The 24495-nt window shown below is 37.1% G+C and overlaps 2 protein-coding genes across 2 annotated transcripts; both read left to right on the forward strand.

The window, feature by feature from the left end:
• The first annotated feature begins 1104 nt into the window (after positions 1–1104).
• LOC115740930 (transcription factor MYB123-like) lies at positions 1105–24055 on the forward strand. Its single transcript, XM_030674581.2, has 4 exons — positions 1105–1165; positions 22492–22637; positions 22764–22893; positions 23313–24055. Exons 2-4 carry the CDS (start codon positions 22502–22504, stop codon positions 23932–23934), a joined length of 888 nt encoding a protein of 295 aa, XP_030530441.1. The 5' UTR covers positions 1105–1165; positions 22492–22501; the 3' UTR covers positions 23935–24055.
• LOC115741100 (anthocyanin regulatory C1 protein-like) lies at positions 1159–2893 on the forward strand. Its single transcript, XM_030674818.2, has 3 exons — positions 1159–1309; positions 1514–1643; positions 2070–2893. Exons 1-3 carry the CDS (start codon positions 1174–1176, stop codon positions 2674–2676), a joined length of 873 nt encoding a protein of 290 aa, XP_030530678.2. The 5' UTR covers positions 1159–1173; the 3' UTR covers positions 2677–2893.
• Positions 24056–24495: the final 440 nt, after the last annotated feature.

Here is a 24495-nt window from a genome sequence, read left to right on the forward strand (position 1 = left end):
ACAAAAAGTTAATAACAAAAAAGATCTTGCAAGTATAAGTTTAAGTTCATATCTTGATAACATGACTGGCTTGACATAATAGTACTAAGTTTTCCACTTACCACCATGATTACATTACACCACCATGGTTTATGGCCTCATCATAAACATCACTAACCCGTTTTCCGAAACCTTGTAGAGAGGAAACGCCAAACCCTAACAAGGACCAAAAAAAAAAAACGACAGATTCAAATCGAATCGCAAAGGAATGACTAGACAGAGTGGAGAAACGAGGCCCTCCATGATACCAATCTTGACCAAGTGAAAAAGAAAAAAATAACGAGACATATTATTGAATCGGACATAATGACTTGTGTACTTGGTACTTTAGTATTCTAGCAAAAAGGACAATGATTAAATATATCTGTCTCCTTTCACTCCCGGGTAGTTTGTCTTTTCGTCATCCCCAACCAACTTTCAAGTTCTAGACGACCCTTGTGCTGGAAAGTTAGTTAGTTTGCGGAAACCCTAGAAACTCGCTGCGAAAGTTAGATGCAGATAGGGGTTATTTTATCATCCCCACTTTAAGAAAAAAAAAAAAATTTAAAAATCATAAGACTAACATAATCATGGCGTACCGAGTGCTCGAGCATACAGTTAACGAAGCACTTAGAGCCATAACCAGTCCCACGTAATGTCAGAGGCCGCGGGGACACGTGTCCGGGCCCAAAATGGGCCGTAGCTGTCACGTGGTAATTTGGGGAGGGACATGTCATGATGGTGAAAGCAAGAATGGTTGGGTTTCTTCCAAGAGGGGGGGAGCGTCTTGAGGGTCAGAGCTGGGTTATGAACTTATCAGCATGCAGGTGCACGTCAAGCACCAGTGCGAGTTGTTTATTTCTTAATTTTATCCTTTTCGAAGGACGTCGAGTTGTCAGATCTGAATGGGGTTCTTACCCTGCTTCTTTCTTTAGTCCTTTTCTGAAAATTTATGCAAGTATTATTGAGAGAGAGAGAGAGAGAGAGAGAGAGAGAGAGGCATCTATAAAGAACGCAGTTGGATCTTCCCATGTAAGAGGGTAAAAATGGTTTACTCTCTGTAGAAAAGTTGCCACAAAACGAAGACACGAGGGATCACAAGCTCTCACAAGAACACAGAGAGAGGGAGGGAGGGAGGGAGAGAGAGTTGCAGCAATGGGAAGGAGCCCATGCTGCTCAAAAGAGGAAGGGTTGAACAGAGGGGCTTGGACTGCTCATGAAGACAAGATCCTCACAGACTACATCAAGCTTCATGGAGAGGGGAAGTGGAGGAGCATTCCCAAAAAAGCAGGTGAGCCTCAATACGGCTCCTGATCTTCGGTTAAGCGTGCTCTGTTTTTTTTTTTTTTTGGGGGGGGGGGGGGGGATTTTGTTTTTTCTCTGTAGAGTTTCTGAGAAAGTGGAGAGGCAGTGTTTAGGGTTTTGTTGGATGATGGTGTTGCCCAAGAGTTTTGTTGGATCTTTGGTTGGGTCGTCATCATCTTCTTCCGTGCAGGTCTGAAGAGATGTGGGAAAAGTTGCAGGCTGAGGTGGTTGAATTACCTGAGGCCTGACATCAAGAGAGGCAACATCACCAGCGATGAAGAAGACCTCATCATCAGGCTTCACAAACTCTTGGGCAACAGGTTGTTTATTCAGTCTTTCTTCATATTTGCCCTACTTTAGTTCCCCTGAGCAATTCATGGGGAAGAGAAACTAGAAATTCTTCTTCTTGTTTGAGGTGGAATTTGCAATTAAATTTGTGTAATCGATAATCGATTTGGTGAAGTATTGTCTTGTTGTATAATATAAAATAAAACACATCGCCTTTCTTTCTTTCTTTCTTAATCATTAAATGCTGTCGGTAAATGCATTTCAGGTTAAAGTTGTCTGTGTCTTTTTGGCTGATGCCTTGTCGCTTAATTTGATCAAGTGCTTATTGTCTGCATATGTTCATGCATGCACGTGCACGACATCACATCATCTTCACGAGGAGGCCTGATTAAGGACCGTTTTTCCTTAATTACAAAAAATGAATAATTAATGACACAAAAAGTTAATTATCTGTGTAGATGGTCTCTCATTGCGGGAAGACTTCCAGGGCGAACAGACAATGAAATCAAAAACTACTGGAACTCCAACTTAGCCAAGAGGGAACAAGGAGGGAAGAAGCCAAACCCCACCACGACTGAGAAGACCAACCTCATGGCCACCTCCGCTGTAATGCTGGACGAGACTTGGAACCTGGTGCTGGTCGGAGACTCCACGCTCCACCATGCGGAACCTCCGCCGGCGACCGGTGGGGCAGCGAAGAGCGGGCAATCATCGGAATACGAACCGAGCTACGTCTCGTCCCCGGCTTCCACGGCTAGGGAAGAGCCCAACTTGGAGCAGCTCATGGTGGACTGCACCGTCGGCGAGTTGGACCTCGTGGAGATTCTTTATGGTTCGGATTTCGGGCTCAACGAGTTTGAGAATACTTCTCAAGTGATGAGCACAGTCAAGAACGAGGGAACGAGCCAGGACAACAACGTTGGACGTACTTCTCCTGGACAGGCACATAACTGGTGGAGCGAAGGATTGGTGATGGATAATTGGTTCTCCGACTTCGCCGAGACGAGCTTGGGTTTGGGGCCTTTCGCTTCGATCCTACACGGTGCCGAAGATTGGATCCTATAGATTGAACGCTGCTTTTTGTGAGAATAATTTGAAGCTTCCGTAAAAGGGGTTTTTCTCACAGTGCGCATCGATTCAAAGTATATGTAAACATTAATCATTGAAATAATCTTGAGCTGTTGTCGAGTGTGGAGTGATCACATAGATCATGTGGATAGTAATGTTCTTGATCCTGTCCAAACCTAAGATTCTCTAATATTCAGCATGATATGTAAACTATGTACTGGTAAATTGCATGTGTTTTTTTCTTTATAATTTAAGTGGGATTTAGGGATTATTACGACTCACTTAAAAGAAGGAGGACATAGAATCGAGGTACCTCGTGCGGATTTCTGTCTTAGGATTTTACGTTCCGGTTGTGCTCATTTACTCCTTTGTCTGGAAACTTTCATTATTCAGGTATGGACCACATTAATGTCCCTCCACTTCAAGAGAAAATCTTGGCCACAAGAGGAATGGATATTATTATTGTGGATAATGAAGATATTTTTTATAACCTAATTATTTCAGACGACACAAGTAATTATTTTCAAAAAAATATTTTTTAAATTATTTATTTTTGGGAAAATAAACGGAGCATTAATTCTTCCTTCTTTGTTTCTTTGTTCCCCATTCTCTCCTTTCTTAGTTTCCAAAGCTGCCATTTCTCTATCCCATGAGCTACTGTGTTCTGCACACTACGCGCTTAGGCGCCGTCGCTACAAAACTTTGTTTGTGCCAGGCGACCCCCACCGACCCTCGCATCATAATCGATCCTCCACCGGACATTGAAACATATTGGAGTTGGCGAATACTTCGGGGACCTTCATTTCTCATATCGGGCAAGCCCACACGAGCTTAAGGAAATCGAAGTATGAACTGACAACATGTGACCCATGCGTAAGGAATGTTAGGAGTCCCGCCGTCCAGTGAGCGGACTGGGGCTCGGGAGTAGCACCCCCGAAATAACATCAGATTTTTAGGCTTGTATTTTAAGTTAGCCCGTTTATTGTGGGATCAAAGGGATTCGGATAGGCTTGAGGTTTGGGCCCATTTTAAGTTCTATATATTGTACTCATATGAGAAATCATTGTAACAATTGGTTATGGTTGCAAACCTAAATATCATAGTGGAATCCCTTTACAGAACGTAGCCATATTTCTGGAGTGAACCTGGGTAAATTTGTGTGTCATCTATTTTTTTTATTTTCTATGTGATTGTTCTAATTCTATTTAAGATATAACCCATCAAAATAGGCCGATGGGCCACATGCGAGGGAAGCAGCATGCAATCATGGTCGAGCGAGCCACGATGAGGTGTGACGCAGGGCACGGCAGTGGGCAAGGCGAAGGGAGGGAGGGAGAGGCGTACATTAAGTTAAGCTAACCGATCGGTCTAAGGTCCATCCTAAGACTAATCAAAATACTACTTTGGTCATCTGATCATGACCCCAACACACCAACCGCCTGTCGGCGGCCAATATTAATTACGCTCACGGTGTAATTGATACTCTTTGTTAAACTTTCTTACAGTTTCTATGCTTATAATTAGGAACATCATTCTGCTCTCGAAGACTATTAATAATGTCCTCATCAGGCCTGTCCTTTTCTTTATAATGCACTTCTACACCTTACTTTAAGAAAGGGTCCACCCTAACTAGTAAATTTATAGCCGGTATGCTTCATTTTTCTCACAAATAGATAAATGCTCCAATGTGCGCCAGCATCATATACACAACTGAGGCAATATTATTCTTTTTTTTTTCTCTTTGGTCATAACTTATATATAGATGTACTTATGAGAAACGAGCCAAATTATTATACCACATACCTAAAGTCTTTAAAATAATTTTTAGAGTTAATATCACAAAAGAGCCAAAATTGATACACCTGTGACAACTTTAGACAAATTTACTACAAACTAAATTTGTGACTACCAAAGGCTCGAAACTGGAACACGCGATAAATTTGCCCTCTGTTATCTTACGTTAAAATTTACCATTAAATTGCCGAGTTAGATTGTTTTTGGCGGTTGATTGGTATACCAATTTGGGATTTGCACTCTCTATTTGTCACATGTGTACTAGTTTGAGTTTTTTTCGTGGTATTAATCCAATTTAATGAAAACTAATGGAGGGTAACTTTTTTACTTGTGTATGGTAGAAAATTAGTTTAAGGGTTGGTGGCCAAAAATTTAGTTTGTGATAAATTTATTACAAGTGTGCTAATTTGGGATTTTTCGTGATTTTAATCCTAATTGGAATGTGAATGAACAGTATCTGCACCTATATAACTAGATGTATGTAGTATTCGGGCCTCAAAACCAAGGAGCTAACTTTAGGTACGTAGTCGAAGTCGTCGGTAGATACTTGGATTATAGCAAAGACTATACTTTGTTTTTCTCAAAATTTCTGAATTACCAATTATATACTTTATTGTCTTATATTTGTTAAGAGTCCAACGTCGCTGCTTGATAACGTGAATAGTAGTAGAAAGGAATCTTATAGGCATGGGGGTTAGGAGGAATGCTGAAAAAGGCAAAAGAAGAAAAGGTGCAAGGGTCACTCATTTCGTGGAATGGTGGTGGCTCTGGCAGCGCACGTGCTCTCGAATGATCCACCAACGATAGTCTTTTTAGAGTCCTACACATGTGCAAGACGTTGAATTAAGTCAAGATTGATGGGTGGTAAAGTTCAAATCTGAACAATAATTCAAGATCAAATTCGATGCATCGATGCCAGCAAACTATGTAGTTAGGAACGGCGTAAGTCCACCAAATTTAGATTATTATTTTTTTAAATAGGGAATTTAAGTTTCAAGAAAAACCCAGCTCCTAAATCCATGCTTCCACTCAAACTTTATTCGGAAGAAAGGCAAGTGGAAACTTATAAACACTATAACCTCTCCAATTTTTGTGCTTTTCACAACCTCACGTTTATATATGGGTACTAACCATCACGTTTCAATGTGTCTCTTTGCCTCCACCAATGACCCATTTCACAAAAGTAATATATTATTCGGCAAACTAACATCAGAAGTGTTAAAATTTAGTACGACGCTCATTTTATTATCAATTTTTTTTTTCGAATCACTTAAGTGCCAAAATCTAAGACAAAAGATCACTTAAGTGCCAAATCTGAGAAATTTTGACCAAACATATTATGTGATATTTATATTTATATTTTAATTTGACGTGATAATTTTTTTAAAAATTTAGTCCACGTGAATTTCTAAACTTAAAAATAAGCTAAAAAATAAAAATAAATCAAATTAAATTTAAAATAAGCTAAAGGAATAAATAAGTAAAAAAAATAAAAAGAGAAAGGACTTGAACAAGCGGCGAGGGCTTTGCCACCCCTCATTGCGATTACCCCACCATCGCTGCCAATGGCCGGCGAGTGTGGGGGATGACCAGCATAGGTCGTCGAGCCTCGTCCAATGGCCGGCACTGGCCATCCCCAACCCTAGCCACCTATGAAACCCTTTCTTTTTAATTTTTTTTAAATTTTTTAGCTTATTTTTTATTTATTAATCCAATGGCCAGCGAGGGTGGGGGGATGGTCGGGGTGGGTCGCCGAGCCTCGTCCGGTGGCCGACACCGGCCAGCTCCCACCCTCGCCACCTGTGAAATCCTTCCTTTTTATTTTTTAGCTCGGGCAAGGCACATCGGTTTCGGATATTAATAATAAAAAAAAGGGCCACCTATGATTTTCGGTCAAGTACATCAAAGTTAGCACTTAAGTGATTGTTTTTTAAAAAATGACATTTAAGTGATAAAAAAAATTGACATTAAAGTGAGTGTCGTACACAAATTTTGACACTTATAATGTTCTTTTTGTCTATATTAATTAGTAACCATATACCAAACATGTTGCATTTCATTAGGTCTTGACTTGATCAGCTCTCTCCCGACTCTACTTCCATGTCATTTTCACACAGTGCTTAGTACGATCATTCTTCAATAGATTAACTAGTAAAAATAAATTAATCAGCAGCATTTCGAGGGCTATTGAGTCGGTTGGGAGACTCACCATCTACTGTGATAGAGTTGGAAACTATTTAATAAAATGGTGGAATGTCCTCTGTGGCTAAAAACAATAGGAAAGGAAAAGGAAAGTTGTCGGCAGCTGTGCCAACTTGTATCATGACAATGACCCTCCATTTGAAACTTCCAACATGTTTTTCTCTAAGAAACGGGTATAATTTGTCCTGAGCTAATAGATTCCTTGTCATTCTCGTGTACGAGTCGAGCCTTATATTTTCAAACTGTACATCTATAATAAATTCACTTTAAATTATTTTTTTAACCACAAAAAATCCTAAACTAGTATACATGTAACAAATTTATCCCAAACTATTTTTTTTTTTACCTCAAAAAACCTCAAGCTGGTATAAATATGACAAATTTACCCCAAACTATTTTTTTGACAATAAAAAATCCCAACCCGGTATATCTGTGTTTTGCCCAAAACTAAATGTTTTTACCACCAAAAATCCAAAATGATGCACATGTGATAAATTTACTTTTCGTTAGTTTTTGCCAAATTGGATTAATACTAGGAAAAACCCCAAACCGATATATCTATGACAAACATAGGGTAAAAATACCAAACCGATATGTCTATCAACTGTCACGTGCCATTGCACTCAACACTTTGATGGTCAAATTTAACAAAAAAATTAATTGAGTCCCAAATGTATCAATTTAAACTAAATTTGTCACAGGTGTACCAATTTAGAGTTTTTGATAATTAAAAAAAATAGTTTAGAATAAATTTGTTACATGTGTATCAATTTGAGGGGTTTTTTGTTGTGAAAAAATAGTTTGAGGTATATTTGTCACAGGTGTACCAGTTTGAAAATTTTCATGATACTTAGATAGTTAAACTAATGAGATTCCAGGTTCAACTCCCAGCGACCACGTCATGGGAGACTTACTTGGTAGTATTGGCAAAAACCCTATCACCCCGAGGAATAGTTGATTACACTTGAGAAACCTCGGTTATCTCATATATATATATATATATATATATATATATATATATATATATAATGTATGAACGATTTAACCAACGATGAATTGATTTTGCATTTTGTTTTCAGGTATATTTCTTTAACATAGCGATTGCTCAAGTCGTTTTTATATTTGACCACAAGAAAACTGACATAAACAACTTCTGTCCCAGACCACACAAGGCTCTATCCTAAAAAAGGATAATGTGTGTGTAGTCTCGACCTAGCTATTGGGCATAAAATATTCTATCAATCAAGTCACGTGATGTTGTGAAACCAATAGGTCTATGGTAATTATACACGTATTGTAAGATTATAATCTACTCTTTGGACATATTTAATTGATGAGGCAAATGAGGCCTAGAAAGATTTAACTCAGGATCTTCTGTTTTGAAATCATGTGAGATTTTGTGGGACAAGCGCCAACTGTTCAAAAAGCTTAAGTTTTTAACTAAATGCGTGATTTAATATTTAATTATTTGATCATGTTTGACCTTTCATTATATATGCCATGAAGCGTGTAAATTCGTATTAATTCATGTCAACATATAAGGTAGGCATGTTGTGTCATGTCATGTTCATAATTTTCCTCTATCATTTGTGTTTTGGCTCGCGTCATGTTCGTATTGTGAATACTAAAATTGCCGGCCTTGCTTGTAATTATGTTCATCATCAGCATATTATCCTAACATGTCTTCCTTTTCTTCTTCCTCATTGGCATTCACTGTTTTCTTACACAGTAAAATCAAGAGATAGTCGCCAAAAAAGTCATAAATTTATTGCAATTATGCCAATTCAATCATAAACCTTTTGCATTTATGTCAACTCATTCGTTTTAGCGAATTTTGACCAGAAATAGCTGACATGGTGCGGCTGACGCTAACGTGGCAATTTATAATAATATCTTTATACTTTCTGATTTTTTATTCATTTTATCTATTTATTTTTTTTCTTGCTCTTTCCTTTTTTTTCTTCCCCTCTTCCTCCAGTTGGCTGCTAAGTCCAGCGACTGGCCAAAGACGAGATCCGTCGACTAGCTAGAGGAAGAGGGGAAGAACAAATAAATAAATAAATAATAAATCAAAAAAGTATTATTAAAAATTATCATGTCGGCGTCGCCCACGACACGTTAGTGATTTTTTGCTAAAGTTGGCCGGAAGAACTGAATTGGCACAAATATAAAAGGTTTGCAATTGAATTGGCAAAAAAAAAATTATAATTGTAATTAGTGTAGGACTTTTGTCGCAATTATCCCTTGAAATCTGCGTTGATTAAACAACAATTGGTAACTATTGGGGAAACTGAGACTTCCGACCCAAAAAAACAACAGAAGCGGGGACAAGCATGTGATTAAAATTAACTGAATCACATTGTCAACCTTGCCGGAGTGCCTAACACAGTCAACCAGCAATGAATACCGATTTCTGTGCTTTTCCAAGGTCCCCCCGTAATCCTGTTCTTTTGTTCGACGAAGATTGAATTTCGACCAAATAAAAAAAAAAACGAAGATTGAATTAGGGCTGCCCTTGCTCAGATCAGACAGTCTTTGGGGTCACCCATCAAGCAGACAAAAAGACAAAATGCACATGGACAGCTTTTATTCATGGGAAAAGAGAAATACTCTCTTTTTCGGGAATTTGGACTAAAGACAAGATGGATTTGGCTTGAAACTCCATTTCGATTGGTTTCATATTTGTCTTTGGAAGTGAATCAACAGGCGGCGGAAATAAAAAGTAAACTCGATATCCTTAAAATCATGTTTGTTCAATCGCCTTAATTTCGATTTGTCTTGAACACATGGTAATTAGGCCTCTATGTTGCTTAAACCAATTATGTGATCCACCCACACGATGGCCTATGATTAGCATCTACTGTAGCACCAGGTGGTGGACATGGGCTTGCAGTTAAAGGTGTGCAGTCCGGTTCCTAATTCCTAGGGAGGAACGGGACCAAACCAATCCAGAGTATCTATGAGAGTAATCTATTCTTTTACTAGTAACTTCTTTCTTATTAGTAATTTCATCTTATAAAGTAGCTTTTAATATATTTAGGTATTTTTGAGAATGAAAAGAAAACATGTAGGAAAAAGAAAACAGCTCATCCAGACCGGATGGGAACCATCCGTTTCAGTCCCGTCTAATTCCAATGTGAGTAGGGTCTCCAGTTCCATAGACGGGGAACCGACTTTGTCTGGTTTGGTTACCGGTAGGACTGAGTATAATGGACTGTCCAAATCGGGTTGATGGGTTGGTCCGGTTCCTAAAACCTTCAGTTCAATTCCTGATTCCATAAAATTGGAATCGATTACGATCTTGGAACCAAATCGCCCTGACCAACTAAATATCTTTTAGTTATTTCTTTGTTTCTTAAATTTAAATGTAAACTTAATTTAGCCTCTTTCATTTATCCTTCTGCACATCACATCTAAGAAGGATCACCATGGCTCAACTTAACAAAAAGATTGGGTGGGCCAAGTACTTATAGCAAGTTACACGTCATCCTCTATTAGCGTCCAACGTCAACTAGAAGATACAATGGGAGAGAATTACTTGCTATAAAGATAGCATGCCTAACTAACTTATTTTAGTCTTTGATCGGTTCTATTAGACAGCTCGGACCAAATTGGGACTGGACCGTCGGTCCTTGAAATTGGGAATCGCGACCCACCAGACCGCACACACCCCCTAGTTCCCGATTCAAACCGATCATCCTACTCGCAATAATCAACATCATAATATAAGACTAATACTGGAGGTTTTTTTTTTTTAATCAGAATCTAACACTTGAGGTTTGCGAACCGGGATAGTAGAAAAGAATAAAAAGATGATACTTAGAGGGTATCTTAGGGTGTGTTTGTTTCCGGCAAAGCTATTTTAGGAAAATGCTTTTAGATTTTTTGCCGATTATCACAAACCCTTTTCTGATGAGCGAAACCCTCAAGCCTAAAACCCTACTGCACAACTATGATCTTTACTCTCTTTTTTTCTTTTACTGATCTTCAAAACTACGGTCATAAGTTCTCGTCTTTTCTTTTGAAATCATTTAGCTGATCTTCAGAATAATGACCGTTATTGTTTGTCGTTGTCTTTTGCTTTTCCATTTTGACGTTCAAAATTGAAAACGTATTCATTCCCGAGTTATATTTTTATTAAATTTGAGCGATTAACATTCATTGCGAACACGTAAATATGACTGATTTGGACTTGCAGTTTCGATTAAGAACATGTAAAAGCGTTTGCCTTTATTTTGTAAATTTTTAGGCTATCTATTCTTATCGGTGAATAAGCACTGTAAAACATTTTCTAGAACTGCGCCATCAGCAAAACCAGGCACAAGAAATCAATTCATTTTCTAGGAAAACTATTTGTCGGGAAAATACTTTTCAACAATAATGAATTTTTAGCAAAATAAACGAACCTTTGTTCTATATTATGGAGAATTGACGTAATGCTTGCATCCAGAAGTCCACATATCTCTGCCATTATTCATTTATGACAAGCTTGATGCAATCTTTCTTAAAAAAAAGTTAGGTAAATCAAAAAGGTCAATGGAAAATCAACATGAACTATGAATCTCATATACAATTACCCACGGCTCATGTCATGTCTGAAGTTGAGTTGTCCAAGAAGACGTACGAAATTGAAACGATCTCGAATATTTCTTACTCAAATGCACAATCCAAACATTGATTAAAAAAAGTCAGTCAACTCTGGCCTCCATCTGGTCATCGCCCATAGTTAGGTTAACAATGGAACTAAAACCTAACTAAGCAATTAAGAACTATCTGGTCCTTATTAAAATGAAGTCTTAGGGTGTGTTTGATTCACGAAAACTCAAAATTTGAATAACGTTTTTTTGAAAAATAAACTCTTGTATCTGTTGCAAAAATGAATGAATGGAAAATATTTTCATCGCCCACGAGAATAGTTAGGCATAAATTGTTATCGATAATGAAATTATTTTTCGAAACTAATTTTCGGAGAGATATAACTAATAACTAATCATTTCTAGGAAAATGTTCTTCAAATTTTGAGTTTTTCGGAAAATAAATGCATCCTTAACTTACGTGTTGTTTCTGTTGCTAATCTGAGAGTATTTTAACATAGAGAGACGTTAATTAAGACAGATCTGTATAGTTCATAGATTAAGCCAATTAGTTAACTGGGGACATGCTGCGAATGATTCCAGCGGTTAATGCAAGAAGTGTTGACTACTTGTGCTCGAAGGCTAACAAAACCCTTTTGTCGATCTTCCTCTGGGGATCGAGAGGGGAAATTTAATGGGCCCATGTGCAATGTGCGTTAGTTGCAGCACGAAAAACTAGTGGCATGTTGAAACATGTTGTCAGTGCCAAAATGATCTGAAAAATGAAGCATATGATGCTTATAATAATTTAAAACCCTTTCTGATAGATGTTACTCGAAAAGAGTGACGATCCATTTTACATTTTATAAGCTACGTGGAAGTATACTTTTTAATATTTTCAGATTAATATATTAACAGAAGAGTCGTAGCTATGCCTACCTGAATTTTTTTTATATCAAATAAAACCTAATCTTGGTCTAATCGCACAATATTCGAAATCACAATACGATACCTTTTAAATGCATACTTATCATCACCAACATCCTTCTTCTTCTTCTTTTTTATAACTGTAGGCTTTCACACTCTAGAGTGTTATTTTATGGGAATTATTACAAGTTTAAGTACCCAGCATCATCTCGAAACCTATCTAAAATTTAGGATTTCAGGTTGAAGAAGAAGAGGCAGTTTTCGGTGAACTTATTTTAGTGTATAAATTATCAGATACACCCTATTAAATTTCCAAAAAAATTATTGAAAAAGTCCTAAACCTATTGTACTACATATAATTCAATAATAAACTTTCAATTATTCTAATTTAGTCCTAAATATTTTGACAATTTGCTAATTTAATCCTAAAACCTTTCAATTATGTCAATTTGATCGTAAATATTTTGACGATTCGTCAATTTAATCTTAAAAGTTTTAAGGATTTGTCAATATAGTCCTTTCAGCAAATTTTGGGTGGAAATCTTTGACATGACGCCGGTCGGCTTTCATGGCTTTGTCAGGGCCGAGGTGGACCATTTTTGCACTTTTTTAAAATTTCCTGAAATTTTTTTTTCCTTTTTCTCTTTTTCTTTCCAGTGACCCTCCCGCTGGCATTGACAGTGGAAAGAAAAAGAAAAGGAAAGGAAAGCAATATTAATTAAAAATCATAAAATATAAAAATAATTACAAAAAATTTACATGTTATCGCCGATCATACCATGTGGGACGACTAGCGTCAAATCAATGATTTCCGGTCAAAATAGGAAGGAATGAGTAAATTGGAAAATTGTCAAATTACTTAGAACCGAATTGGCAAATCTTCAAAAATATTTAAGATTAAATCAACGGAATTGAAAGGTCTTTGAGCTGAACTAGCAAATCATCAAAATATTTAGGACTAAATTGGTATAATTGAAAAGTTTAAGACTAAATTGGCCACTATATAATAAATTTAGTATTTTTTGGACAATTATCGGGAGGGGTTTTTTTCCAATTTAATTTTCAAAAAAAAATATTTACGAAATTATTTTTTTAAAAAAAATATTTACAAGTTTGAGCCTCGCTCGGCGGTTGGTGTGCCGAGCGGGCTAGGCTTATTTTTTTTAAATTTCATTTTTTAAGTGTTTTAATTATTTATACTTATAATATTTAGTTTATTTCATATTTTTTAACATGTTTATATTTATTTTATTTGTAATTTTTTCTTGTGAAGCTTATCTTTATAACATAATTAGTAATAATTAATATAAAAAATTATTAAGATCTATAATTGATAAATAATTATGTAATTATGTAATTAATTAAAATTATTCATAAAATAAAATTGGTAAGATATATGAAATTAAGGAGGATGAGGATCCCGATTTCATTTCGTAAATATTTTTTTTTAAATTAAATTGGAAAAAAAACCCTTCTTTTGCCATTTTCCCTACATTTCATAAATGATAAATTTTATCAGCTTTTATAATTTTTCCAGAGTCCCTCATCACATTCCCCAATAGTCGCATTAGGACAAAGGTCGTTCGACTAATAAAGCTAAACAATGCACCAACACTCAACTTGTCACGCACCACATGCATGAACCTCCTCCTTGATTCAATATCAAGCAAGGCCGTATGTTCGAGCGTGACGCTGTGGAAGTGTTAACTAGAAAAGCTTTCCAAAGGGTAAACTGAATTTAACGGAATAATAATGTAAAAATTACATAGAGCGGACGTCCATTATATAGATAGGACTCCTTTAGGAATTAGAATTACTCAAAAATAACATTAAAAAAATCTAATCTAATCAAACGGAATCCAAATCAGATATTATGATTATCTATATCGCTAAGCTTCCTAAAATTAAAAAACTGCCCGAAAACCTATCTAAACGACTCCGAAATGCGAAAATACATCGTACGTCACAGCAAACATGTGATTATTGATCGGAAGGCCATTTCTCTTTAGCCGACCGAATTTGAGTGGAATCCGAGCTCGCCAGCCCCAAATCGGTGAAATCTGCCCGATTTCTGACGATCACGTTTTTCCAAAAAATCACTATCGGTTGTTCTACATCGGACTATTATTGGATAGTTGAGTGGCATTATCCAGATCAAGTACTTCGTTAGTTCGGTATGCGGCAGCCAATACTTACCCGTCCGCGTGATCATACGACCTTGCATGATATTGAATTAAGGAGGGGGTTCATGCATAAGGTGTGTGACAAGTCGAGTGTTGGCGCATTGTTCGGCTTTATCGGTCGAACAGCCTTTGTCCTAACACGACTCTTGGGGAATGTGACGAGGGACTTTGGCAAAACTACAAAAGCCGATAAAATTTATCGTTTATAAAATGTAGGGAAAATGGAAAAATAATGGTTTTTTTTCCAATTTAATTTTTTAAAAAAAATTACGAAATGACATCCGGATCCTCGTCCTCCTTAATTTCATATATCTTACCAATTTTATTTTATGAATATTTTTAATTAATTACATAATTATAACATTATTTATTAATTATAGATCTTAATAATTTTTATATTAATTATTACTACTTATGTTATAAAGATAAGCTTCACAAGAAAAAAAAATTATAAATAAAATAAATATAAGCATGTTAAAAAATACGAAATAAAATAAATATTATAAGTATAAATAATTAAAACACTTAAAAAAATAGCCCAGCCCGCTCGGCAGCCCAACTACCAAGCAATTGGGGAGGGGCCCAACCGAGTTAGCTTGCAGCCCAACCGCCGAGCAAGCCTTGCTCGGTAGTTGGGCTCCAGTGAGGCCTCGCTCGGCAACCCAACCGCCGAGCGAGGCCCAAACTTGTAAATATTTTATAAAAAAAAATAATTTTGTAAATATTTTTAAAAAAATTAAATTGGAAAAAAAAACCCACAATTATACCTTATATTTCCTGTCTAACGAAAGTGAAATGTTTAATTGTGAAGATGTATGGGAAATTCAAGGTGCCTCTAAATGTTATATTTATATGCTTGCAGAAATTTTGAGTCTTTCAAATGTTAAAAAAAAAAAAATCCAACGTTTAAATTTTCTTAGTAAATTAAAAAGGCGAAAATTCAATTCAAATAACAGCAAACTCAATGTTTTCCTTTCCTAGATTGTTGCAAGTTTGAAACTCATCATCGACGTATAATAGACTTGTCAAAAAGGACAATATATGTGTTATGAGTGATCGGTTCCAGGATAGTTGGTTCTTACCCTAGAACCGAGAACAGCCCGCTAAGGACCGATTCTGCAAAATACGAATAGTGAACCATGCGCTCGTTCCATGAATCCACCCGAGAATCAAACCACTGGTCCGGTCCGGTTTTCGATTGGATTCCGGTTACCGTTTTAACGAGCACCAACATCAATTAAAAAAGAAAAGGGAACGAGTCCCTAGCGGTTGAAGGAGGAAAATTTCAATATGCAAGATAACAATGGGGACAACGATTTAGTACCATTGCCAAATGAAAATTTTTCAATATGCAAGATAACAAGCATTATAATATTTGCAAAAGTTATTCCAAAAGGCACAGATCCACTTTAGTGCAGCTATCTAGCTAAACCTAAATCAACGTGCCACAATCTCGCTGTGTCATTGCAGTTATTCCATGTTCCATACTTTATGAAGTAAGGTATATACAAAGTTATGCACTCAAATTAAAAGAAAATGCATTTGTATTACATAAGAGGATTGGTCCAGTTTGGCCGGCTGGATGGTTTCCACCTGAAATAGAGAACTAAACCGGGACCGCCGGTTCTAGAAAATTGAAATTGGAAACCGGACTGTACCCGCCTATTAGCATCCAAAATCAACCGGTTGGGTACGGGCCGGTCCGATTTAGGTGGATCATGGTCTTTTTGCTCACCCCTAATATGTGCAATGCACTAGCTGGCTAATATCTTTCCGTTGTTTGTAGTTAGTTATACATGAGAATGAGGGAAATAAACCTGTTTTTATTTGAGGTGAGCAAAATAACCAAATCAGATCGGGAGCCGCCCGAACCGGATCAAACTAGCCAATTTTAGGCAGCTTCGATTCGAATTTATTAGAAGCGATTAATATCGATCCGATTCTCAATTTTGGGTGCAGACCCACCCACTCATAGAATTTTATGTTTCAAAATTCTAATTAAAGTGTTTCTTCGGGACTTTCCTAATCCATAATTCAATTTTACCAAAAAAAATCCATAATTCAATTTAACAGGTGAGATTTTTTCTTTGGAAGAAGTAGGGGAAAGAAAACGTGAGGAAAGCAGAGAAGCAAGAAAGGAAAGAGAGATCAAGATCACGAAACACGAGGAGATCCGTCCGCAGAATCTGTCCCCTTTGTTCTCCAACTCCTCATTCTTCGATCCAAAGATCAAACATAAATAATTGCTACGCGTGATTTGCGATGCTGGGAATCGAGATCAGCAATAGAAGCACTTGGGAAAAAGGATATTTTTGGTGTCAAAAGTTATGTACGGAGATCAATTTGATGTCGAAAATTTCATTTGGATCCCTTAAGTATCCAATTTTTGAAAAAACGATCGTTTTAGTACCAAGTCCAATTTGATCCGCCGAAAATCTAACGTGACATTATTTTACTAATATTTCAAGCTATCGTGGTTCTGGCGAGGTAAAAAAGGTAAAATTTTAAAAAATAATATTAAAAATAAAAATATAAAAATTTGGAAAAAATATCAAAAAATACAAATTTTATTTAAAATAAACTGAAAAATTAGAGTAATAAAATAATAAAATAAAATAAAAACTCAAAAAAAAAAAAATTGCATAACATGCGGCGAGGGCTTTCACAAGTCCTCACCGCCCCTACCATCGCCGGCAATGGTGGGGCGATGGAAGCTAGGGCTATGCAAGCCCTCGCCACCTAGTAAGGTTTTTTCTTTCTTTAATTTTTTTAAAGTTTTTTGATAAATTTTAAAATTATTTTTAATTTTATTTAAATACAATTTGTATTTTAAAAGAATTTATTTTTAGCTAATTTTTCAATTTGAATTTGATTTATTTTTATTTGTTTTAAAGTGTAGAAATGCACGTGGACTTATTATTATTTTTAAATGTCTTTTTACGTTACAAAATTAATTATTAATGACACGTGGCAATTTTGGCCAGAAAATTTTGCCGAAAGCACCAAAGTGATCATTTATTCTCCGACTTAGTACTGAAGTGATCCGACTGAAACTTTTGGCACCAAAATGATCTCCGTACATAACTTTTGGCAGTAAAAGCATCCTTTTCTCAGAGCAAACTTGATTTGTGATACATAGCATGGAGAGCAAAGGACCTTCTGCTTCAAGGGCAGAGGACCCTCGAGATTTATTATCATGTTCGAATAATTTCATTAAACCATGACTTACGCTGGTTGGGATGTAACATCACTAAATAAAAAGGATGACATCCTTAGTCTTTTGCTTACTGTTTCTTGTTTGAATTTGATGAGTCGCCTCTCATTTTCTTTCCTGTTGTTTGTCTTTATTTCGCCATTTCTTGCTTTTTACTCAAATGACCAGTTCCATTTATCCACCGAGAACCGGATCGGATCGGTGATCCGATTTTCAAGCGGACCCAAAAATCAGCAAGCAGTTCCCAAATCTAGGGTGGGAACTAGTCCACCTTAAAATCGATCATCCCTAATTTCTATTTGTGTCGTTATCGATACGTATCTTTCTTTACTGGCTCTCATTAATGTCAACTTGCACAAATTTAGAACCATTTCTTTCTTTTGTATTCTTTAATGTTAGAGGCACATGGGCAGCCACTCGTGGTTGACTTAGATCTGCCCACATTTTCCATGCATCCTCTTTTTTATTTGTTTTCACCAGCTGTCTCCTTCAGAATATATTCCCTTTTGTTAATGGTTTCTAAAGTATATTCTCATAATAACATCCCTTAAAAAAGTACTGATTCCTAAAAGTTTCTGTACATTGAAAAAAGAGGAGGGAAAGCCCGTCCTTCATGGATCTCGATAGGGAGACATGGAGCGGATCATTTGCACGCAGCGAGAAAAAAGATATAGAAATATTAAAAATGCTTTTCTTTTTCTGTTTTACAGGATGAAAGTTTCGATGCATTTATGATAGGATATTATTATTATGTAGTGATGACGTTATTTTTAGGAGGGGCAGATCATATTTTCTGTCAAGCACGTCTTCTTAGACAAACTGTGTGTTATGTACACATTCAAAAATCTAAGCATCAAAGCATAATTAAAGGCTGACTAGAAACGTGTAATAATTCCGGTATTCGTAGTGTAATCGGCATACCTAAGTTCCTGATCAGGTAACATTAGAAAAGTGAACGTTGATATACCAATTGTAAGAAAGTTGAACGAAAGTGTAATCTGAATGCAAGTATTGTACATCAATATGGGAAAATCGAGAGGCATGAACGCTAACAAAAATTAGAAGGCATTTGGTCTATTAAGGTAGCTGAAGTGGTAAATGAGGAAGATGTGCACCCTCTAGGTCCAAACCGGAGACATAAAATGATGATGATGATGATGATATTAATAATAAAAGACAAAAGACATTCTAAGATACAATGATGTCAAGTGTGAAAACTAGATTGAATGGTCAATTACTATGTATCAGAACAAGACTTTAATTCCCAGCGGTCCCAAAAGGATATTGTTCTTTTTTTGTTTTTGTCAACTAAAAAAAAGGATATTTTTCTTACATGCATAGTTATGAGACCCGTATGGTGCACCACACTTCCATTCAAATCCCTCGCCCAAGGCCCTAGACTAGCATGCGTGCGCTGGTCAAAAACCCATGTGCCGTATATTTATTTCACCAAGGATATAAGTATGTCATTGAAAAAAAAGATATAAAAAAGAGAAATTGCGTTATTGGGAAAAGGGAAGCTGATTTAGAGAACGATTGGTATTATGTAGAGGATAGCAATTCCGCTTGAGTTAGGACCTTCTTTGAAGGTTCTTTTTTCCTTTCCCCATTTTTGCAACATTGGAGATGTTTAAGTGTGCAATAATCTAACAAGTTACAAGAATAGTGACTAAATAGAAACCCTTTTCCAAGAATTTGAAAGCACAACAACTATACGGTGTATCGAGTATCTCGATAAATATGGCAACACGTCAATCTCACATTATGTGGGTCTAGGGAAAGAGCCGATCACTTGAAATTTGAGTAAAGACGCCAAAAGATTCTTATGTTGACTAATATAGGAATTTGATTCACGTGAATCATGACCAATTTAGATGATCTAACTAGTAGATGTCAGAAGAGCAAAAAAGGAATTAGCTAACGAAAATGATCGAAAGTCTGATCATGACAAGCTAAAATCAATCTGATTATGATCAAGATTAAAAAAACTGTCTTATTGATCAGAATTACAGCCCATGTCATTGTGATTTATCAGGAGTTTCGGAATGCTCATCTGTGACATCCTATTGCTCATTAATTAAGAGTGACATTTTGGACCAAAAAAAAAAAAATTAAGAGTGACATGGGAAAAAAAACTTAGACCATGAGAGCCATCTCTTAAAATTTTATAAAACCCTTCTAGCATAGAGTGCTATATGTGGTGGTCACTTCTCAAATGAGATATAGCTTGTAGGTTGATAGAACTTATTAAGTAAAGTTATGTTCCCAAATATTATTGACTAAAGTACTTACTACTTTTTGGGGATTTAGCCTTACGTAAATCGAGTTGACTGGGTCATTAGTCGATGTACACTCATTGGTATTTTCCTTATGTCAATATTATAGAACAAACCCTCCCCCCTTTCTCTCTTCTCAGTTATTTCATTTTCATAATGAAATAATTAGCATCAATGGGACAGTCTCTTCCACATATTTCGATGTTTGTTTCATTGGAAAATAGTTGTGCGAGTAGTAATTTTGGTAGAGATTCATCTTTCAACATGCACTCCTCCTTTTCTTACTATTCCTTGAAATTGACAACTCGGGTCGATCATAATTTTTTCCAAAAAAAAAAAAAAATCTTGCAAACACGCGATTACATAGAGTAGACAATGGAAGTGCAAGTTCATATTCTTATTAACGTGACTTACTAGATATAATAGACCAAATATGTGTAACTAACCGATGAAATTTGTAGTAGTAGTCCACGTATAGATTGAGCTCTTTACAAGAATTCATTCAAATGCAGAAATGATAGTCAAAGTTTTCCACTAACTACCACGATTATATTACGCCATCGTGATTTATGGCATTATTATATACTTCACTAAACCCCAAACCCTAACAAGGACAAAGGGATAGATTTAAATCGGATCACAAAGGAATAGAAAGATAGAGTAGAGAGGGAGCCCCTCTATGATACCACTATTATTGACCCAGAAAACAAAAAAGGAAACAAGATCCTTCAATCCACGTAATGACTTGGCACTTTTGTAATCTAGCAAAAAAGACAATGATTGAATATGTCGGTCTGCTTTCAATCCGGGTGGCTGCTTTCGGGTCCAATTTCCCTGGCCCAGCTAACTTTCAAGTTTCTAGAGACCTTGCGAGGGAACAGTCCGCGGAAACGATGAAAAGTCGGGAAAATTTTAAATAAGAATTTGAAGTGCCCTTATTTTTTCAAATAAGAAGCTAAAGTGTATTCTATTTCAAATAAGTACTTGAAGTAGACATTGTTTTAAGAGAAATTTTCAAATAAGGGTTTGAAATGCTTTTATTTTCTCAAATAAAGATTTGAAGTGAACCTTATTTCAAATAAGAAAGTGAAGTGCCTATATTTTCGCAAATAAAGGACTCAAGTAAACCTTATTTTAAATAAGAGCATGAAAATCTCAAAAAATGGCCTGATTTTAAGGGCATTTCGTCATTTCACCTTTTTTTTATTTGTTATTTTTTTTTTTTGGGTAAGGGCCTTTTTTTGATTTGTTTATTTTTTCCTTTTCCTTTTTTTTAAACATAAAAATTAAAATAAAATATACACACGGGCCCCTACCTCCTGTGGCCGACGAGCCCGCCAACTAGAGGTAAGGGCCTGTCGGCCATCGCCAAAACCAATAAAGGGTTAGGCCCTCTCCTTGATCGAATTTGGGTTAACAATCCTCGCTTGATCTTGGGTGAGGGTTGCCAACGCTCATTCTAGTCAAGATAGGGTCCAGCGACCCCAATCTTGGGCGAGGTCGTCGATGCTAGCTCTAGTTAGGGCAAGGGCCTGGTCATGGGAGAGGGTCGTCGCGCCCTAGTTAGGGCGAGGACCGGCGACCCCCACTTGGTCTTGGGCAAGGGACATTGACCCTCGCTCTACTCTAGCGAGGGCCTGCTAGCCCTCGTCGAGGCCCCGGCAACTCTTAAACTATTTTTTTAATTTAACAAAATGGAAAAAGGAAAAAAATCAAAAAAGGGAATTAATGAAAATGCCCTTTAGGCCAAGCCAGTTTTTGAGACTCTATGGCCACTTCAGGCCATTATTTGAAATAACATTCACCTCGGACCCTTATTTGAAAAAATGAGAGCACTTCGAGCCCTTCTTTCAAACAGTCATGATTGCTTCAGGTCCTTGTATGAGAAAAAGAAGGCACTTTGAACCCTTATTTAGACTTTTTCCTATGGATGAGCAGAGGTTGCCATGGACTAAGGAAGATACGGAGTCTCGTCTAAGACAACTAAATGCACCCAAACTCACTGCAGAAGTTAGATGAATGCCGTGGTTACATTCAACGTACGAGAACAAATTCATGTCTTACGAAATGCTTAACAATATAAAAGCGAACCCTAATCAGTCCACGTACGTTTGAAGCTGGGGAGACACGTGTCCGGTCCAAAATGGACCGTAGCTATCACGTGGTTATTGGGAGGGGCACGTGGGACAGACATATCGCGAGAGTGAAATTTCATTAGAGTCAAAAGAGAATAGATCCGCTTTTTGATGAGGAACATCTCGAGGCTTAGCTAATAGCTAGTTATGAACTCAGCATGCAAATACAACTCAAGCACCAGTGGAAGTTGTTTCTTTTCTTACATGTTTTCTTAAAAGTGAAGAGAAAGAAAACTGCTTCACATAATGTTATCATATTACGAAACGCGAAACAGGCCGATTCTAATTGGGTTGTCGGATCTGAATGGGGATCTGATCCAGAAATTTTTTTTTTCTTTGTATATGTACCAACATTGTTGAGAGAGAGAGAGGCATCTATAAAGAACCCAGTTGGATGTCTCCATGAAATAGGAGGAAAACTGGGTTACCTTCTGTAGAAAAGTTGCCACAAAACGAAGAGACGAGCGATCACAAACTCTCACAAGAGCACAGAACAGAGAGAGAGAGAGTTGCAGCAATGGGAAGGAGTCCATGCTGCTCAAAAGAGGAAGGGTTGAACAGAGGGGCTTGGACTGCTCACGAAGACAAGATGCTCACGGACTACATCAAACTTCACGGAGAGGGGAAGTGGAGGAACATTTCCAGAAAAGCAGGTAAGCCTCAATACGAGTCCCTGATCTTCAGTTAAGCGGAGAGGCAGTGTTTAGGGTTTTGTTGGATGACGGTGATGCGTGGTCGTTTGATCTTTGGTTGGGTCCTCATAATCTTCTTCTGTGCAGGTCTGAAGAGATGTGGGAAAAGTTGCAGGCTGAGGTGGTTGAATTACTTGCGGCCTGACATCAAGAGAGGCAACATCACCAGCGATGAAGAAGACCTCATCATCAGGCTTCACAAACTCTTGGGCAACAGGTTGTTTATCCAGTCTTTCTTCATATTTGCCCTGCTTTAGTTCCCCTGAGCAATTCATGGGGAAGAGAAACTAGAAATTCGTCTTCTCGTTTGAGGTGGCATTTGCAATTAAATTTGTGTAATCGATAAGCGATTTGGTGAAGTATTGTCTTGTTGTATAATATAAAAATAAAGCACATCGCCCTTCTTTCTTAATCATTAAATGCTTTCGGCAAATGCATTTCGGGTTAAAGTTGTCTGTATCTTTTTGGCTGATGCCTTGTGGCTTAATTTGATCAAGTGCTTATTGTCTGCATATGTTCATGCATGCACGTGCACGACATCACATCATCTTCATGTGGAGGACTGATTAAGGACCCTTTTTCCTTAATTACAAAATATGAATAATTAATGACACAAAAAGTTAATTATCTGTGTAGATGGTCTCTCATTGCGGGAAGACTTCCAGGGCGAACAGACAATGAAATCAAAAACTACTGGAACTCCAAATTAGCCAAGAGGGAACATGGTGGGAAGAAGCCAATCCCCTCCAAAACTGAGAAGATCAAACCGATCACCGCCTCCGCAGTGATGCAGGACGAGACTCAGAACCTGGTGCTCGTCGGAGACTCCATGCTTCGCAACACGGGAATCGTTGCCCCGGCACCACCGCCAGCAAATGGCGAGACGGCAAAGAGCAGGCAACTGTTGGAATACGAATCCAGTAACATCTCATCGCCCGCTTCCATGTTTAGAGAAGAGCCCAACTTGGAGCCACTCATGGTGGACTGCACTGTGGGGGAGCTGGACCTCCCGGAGATTCTTGATGGTTCTGATTTTAGGTTCAATGAGTTTGAAAACATTTCTCCAGTGATGAACACTGTTGAGAACGAGGGAATGAGCGAGGACAACAACGCTGGAGGTGCTTCCCCTGGACAGGCACATTACTGGTTGAACGAAGGATTGGAGACGGATAATTGGATCGCCGACCTCGCCGAGATGAGCTCAGGTTTGGGATCTCTCGATTCGATCCTGCACAATGCCGAAGACTGGATCCTATAGATTAAAACGCTTCGTTTTTGCGAGAATAATTTGAGTTTCTGAAAACGATAGTCTCTCAGAGTGTGCATCAATACATTGTATACCTAGAATTAATCATTGAAGTAATATTAGAATGTTGTCTAGTGGGGACTGATCACTTAGATCATGTGGATGGTGATGTTCTTGATTGTATACACATATATAAGATTTGTGAAATTCCGCATGAATTTGTAAAGTATGTACTTGCATAGTGCACGTGTCTTCCTTTTTTTTTTTTTTTTTTTTGTAATTAACTATCAAGTGATGATTCTGACTTATTAAAAAGAAGAATGACGTAGAATTGAAGCAATTCATGTGGATTTCTGTCTTGAAGTTCTGTTAGGACCGGACATTAGGGTTTTTAAAACATAAAAATTTAAAGTTTAAAATATTTATCTATATGTATGTATATATGTATGTATCAGTCCGGTCTGAATAGTCCAAGTGAACGGTTTCACACTTGAAACACGAAACTGAATTGGTACTCACCGATTCTTAATTATTGGAACAAAAAAACTATCTAGAATTGGCCGATTCGACACG

This window comes from Rhodamnia argentea, chromosome 4 (genome assembly GCF_020921035.1).
Source record: "Rhodamnia argentea isolate NSW1041297 chromosome 4, ASM2092103v1, whole genome shotgun sequence".
Taxonomy (NCBI): Eukaryota; Viridiplantae; Streptophyta; class Magnoliopsida; order Myrtales; family Myrtaceae; genus Rhodamnia; species Rhodamnia argentea.

Coding starts and splice junctions, on each gene's coding strand:
- LOC115741100 (XM_030674818.2), top strand. CDS start 1,174: ATGGGAAGGAGCCCATGCTGCTCAAAAGAGGAAGGGTTGAACAGAGGG. Junction 1,310..1,513: donor GAGCATTCCCAAAAAAGCAG/GTGAGCCTCAAT, acceptor TCTTCCGTGCAG/GTCTGAAGAGATGTGGGAAA. Junction 1,644..2,069: donor CACAAACTCTTGGGCAACAG/GTTGTTTATTCA, acceptor TTATCTGTGTAG/ATGGTCTCTCATTGCGGGAA.
- LOC115740930 (XM_030674581.2), top strand. CDS start 22,502: ATGGGAAGGAGTCCATGCTGCTCAAAAGAGGAAGGGTTGAACAGAGGG. Junction 22,638..22,763: donor GAACATTTCCAGAAAAGCAG/GTAAGCCTCAAT, acceptor TCTTCTGTGCAG/GTCTGAAGAGATGTGGGAAA. Junction 22,894..23,312: donor CACAAACTCTTGGGCAACAG/GTTGTTTATCCA, acceptor TTATCTGTGTAG/ATGGTCTCTCATTGCGGGAA.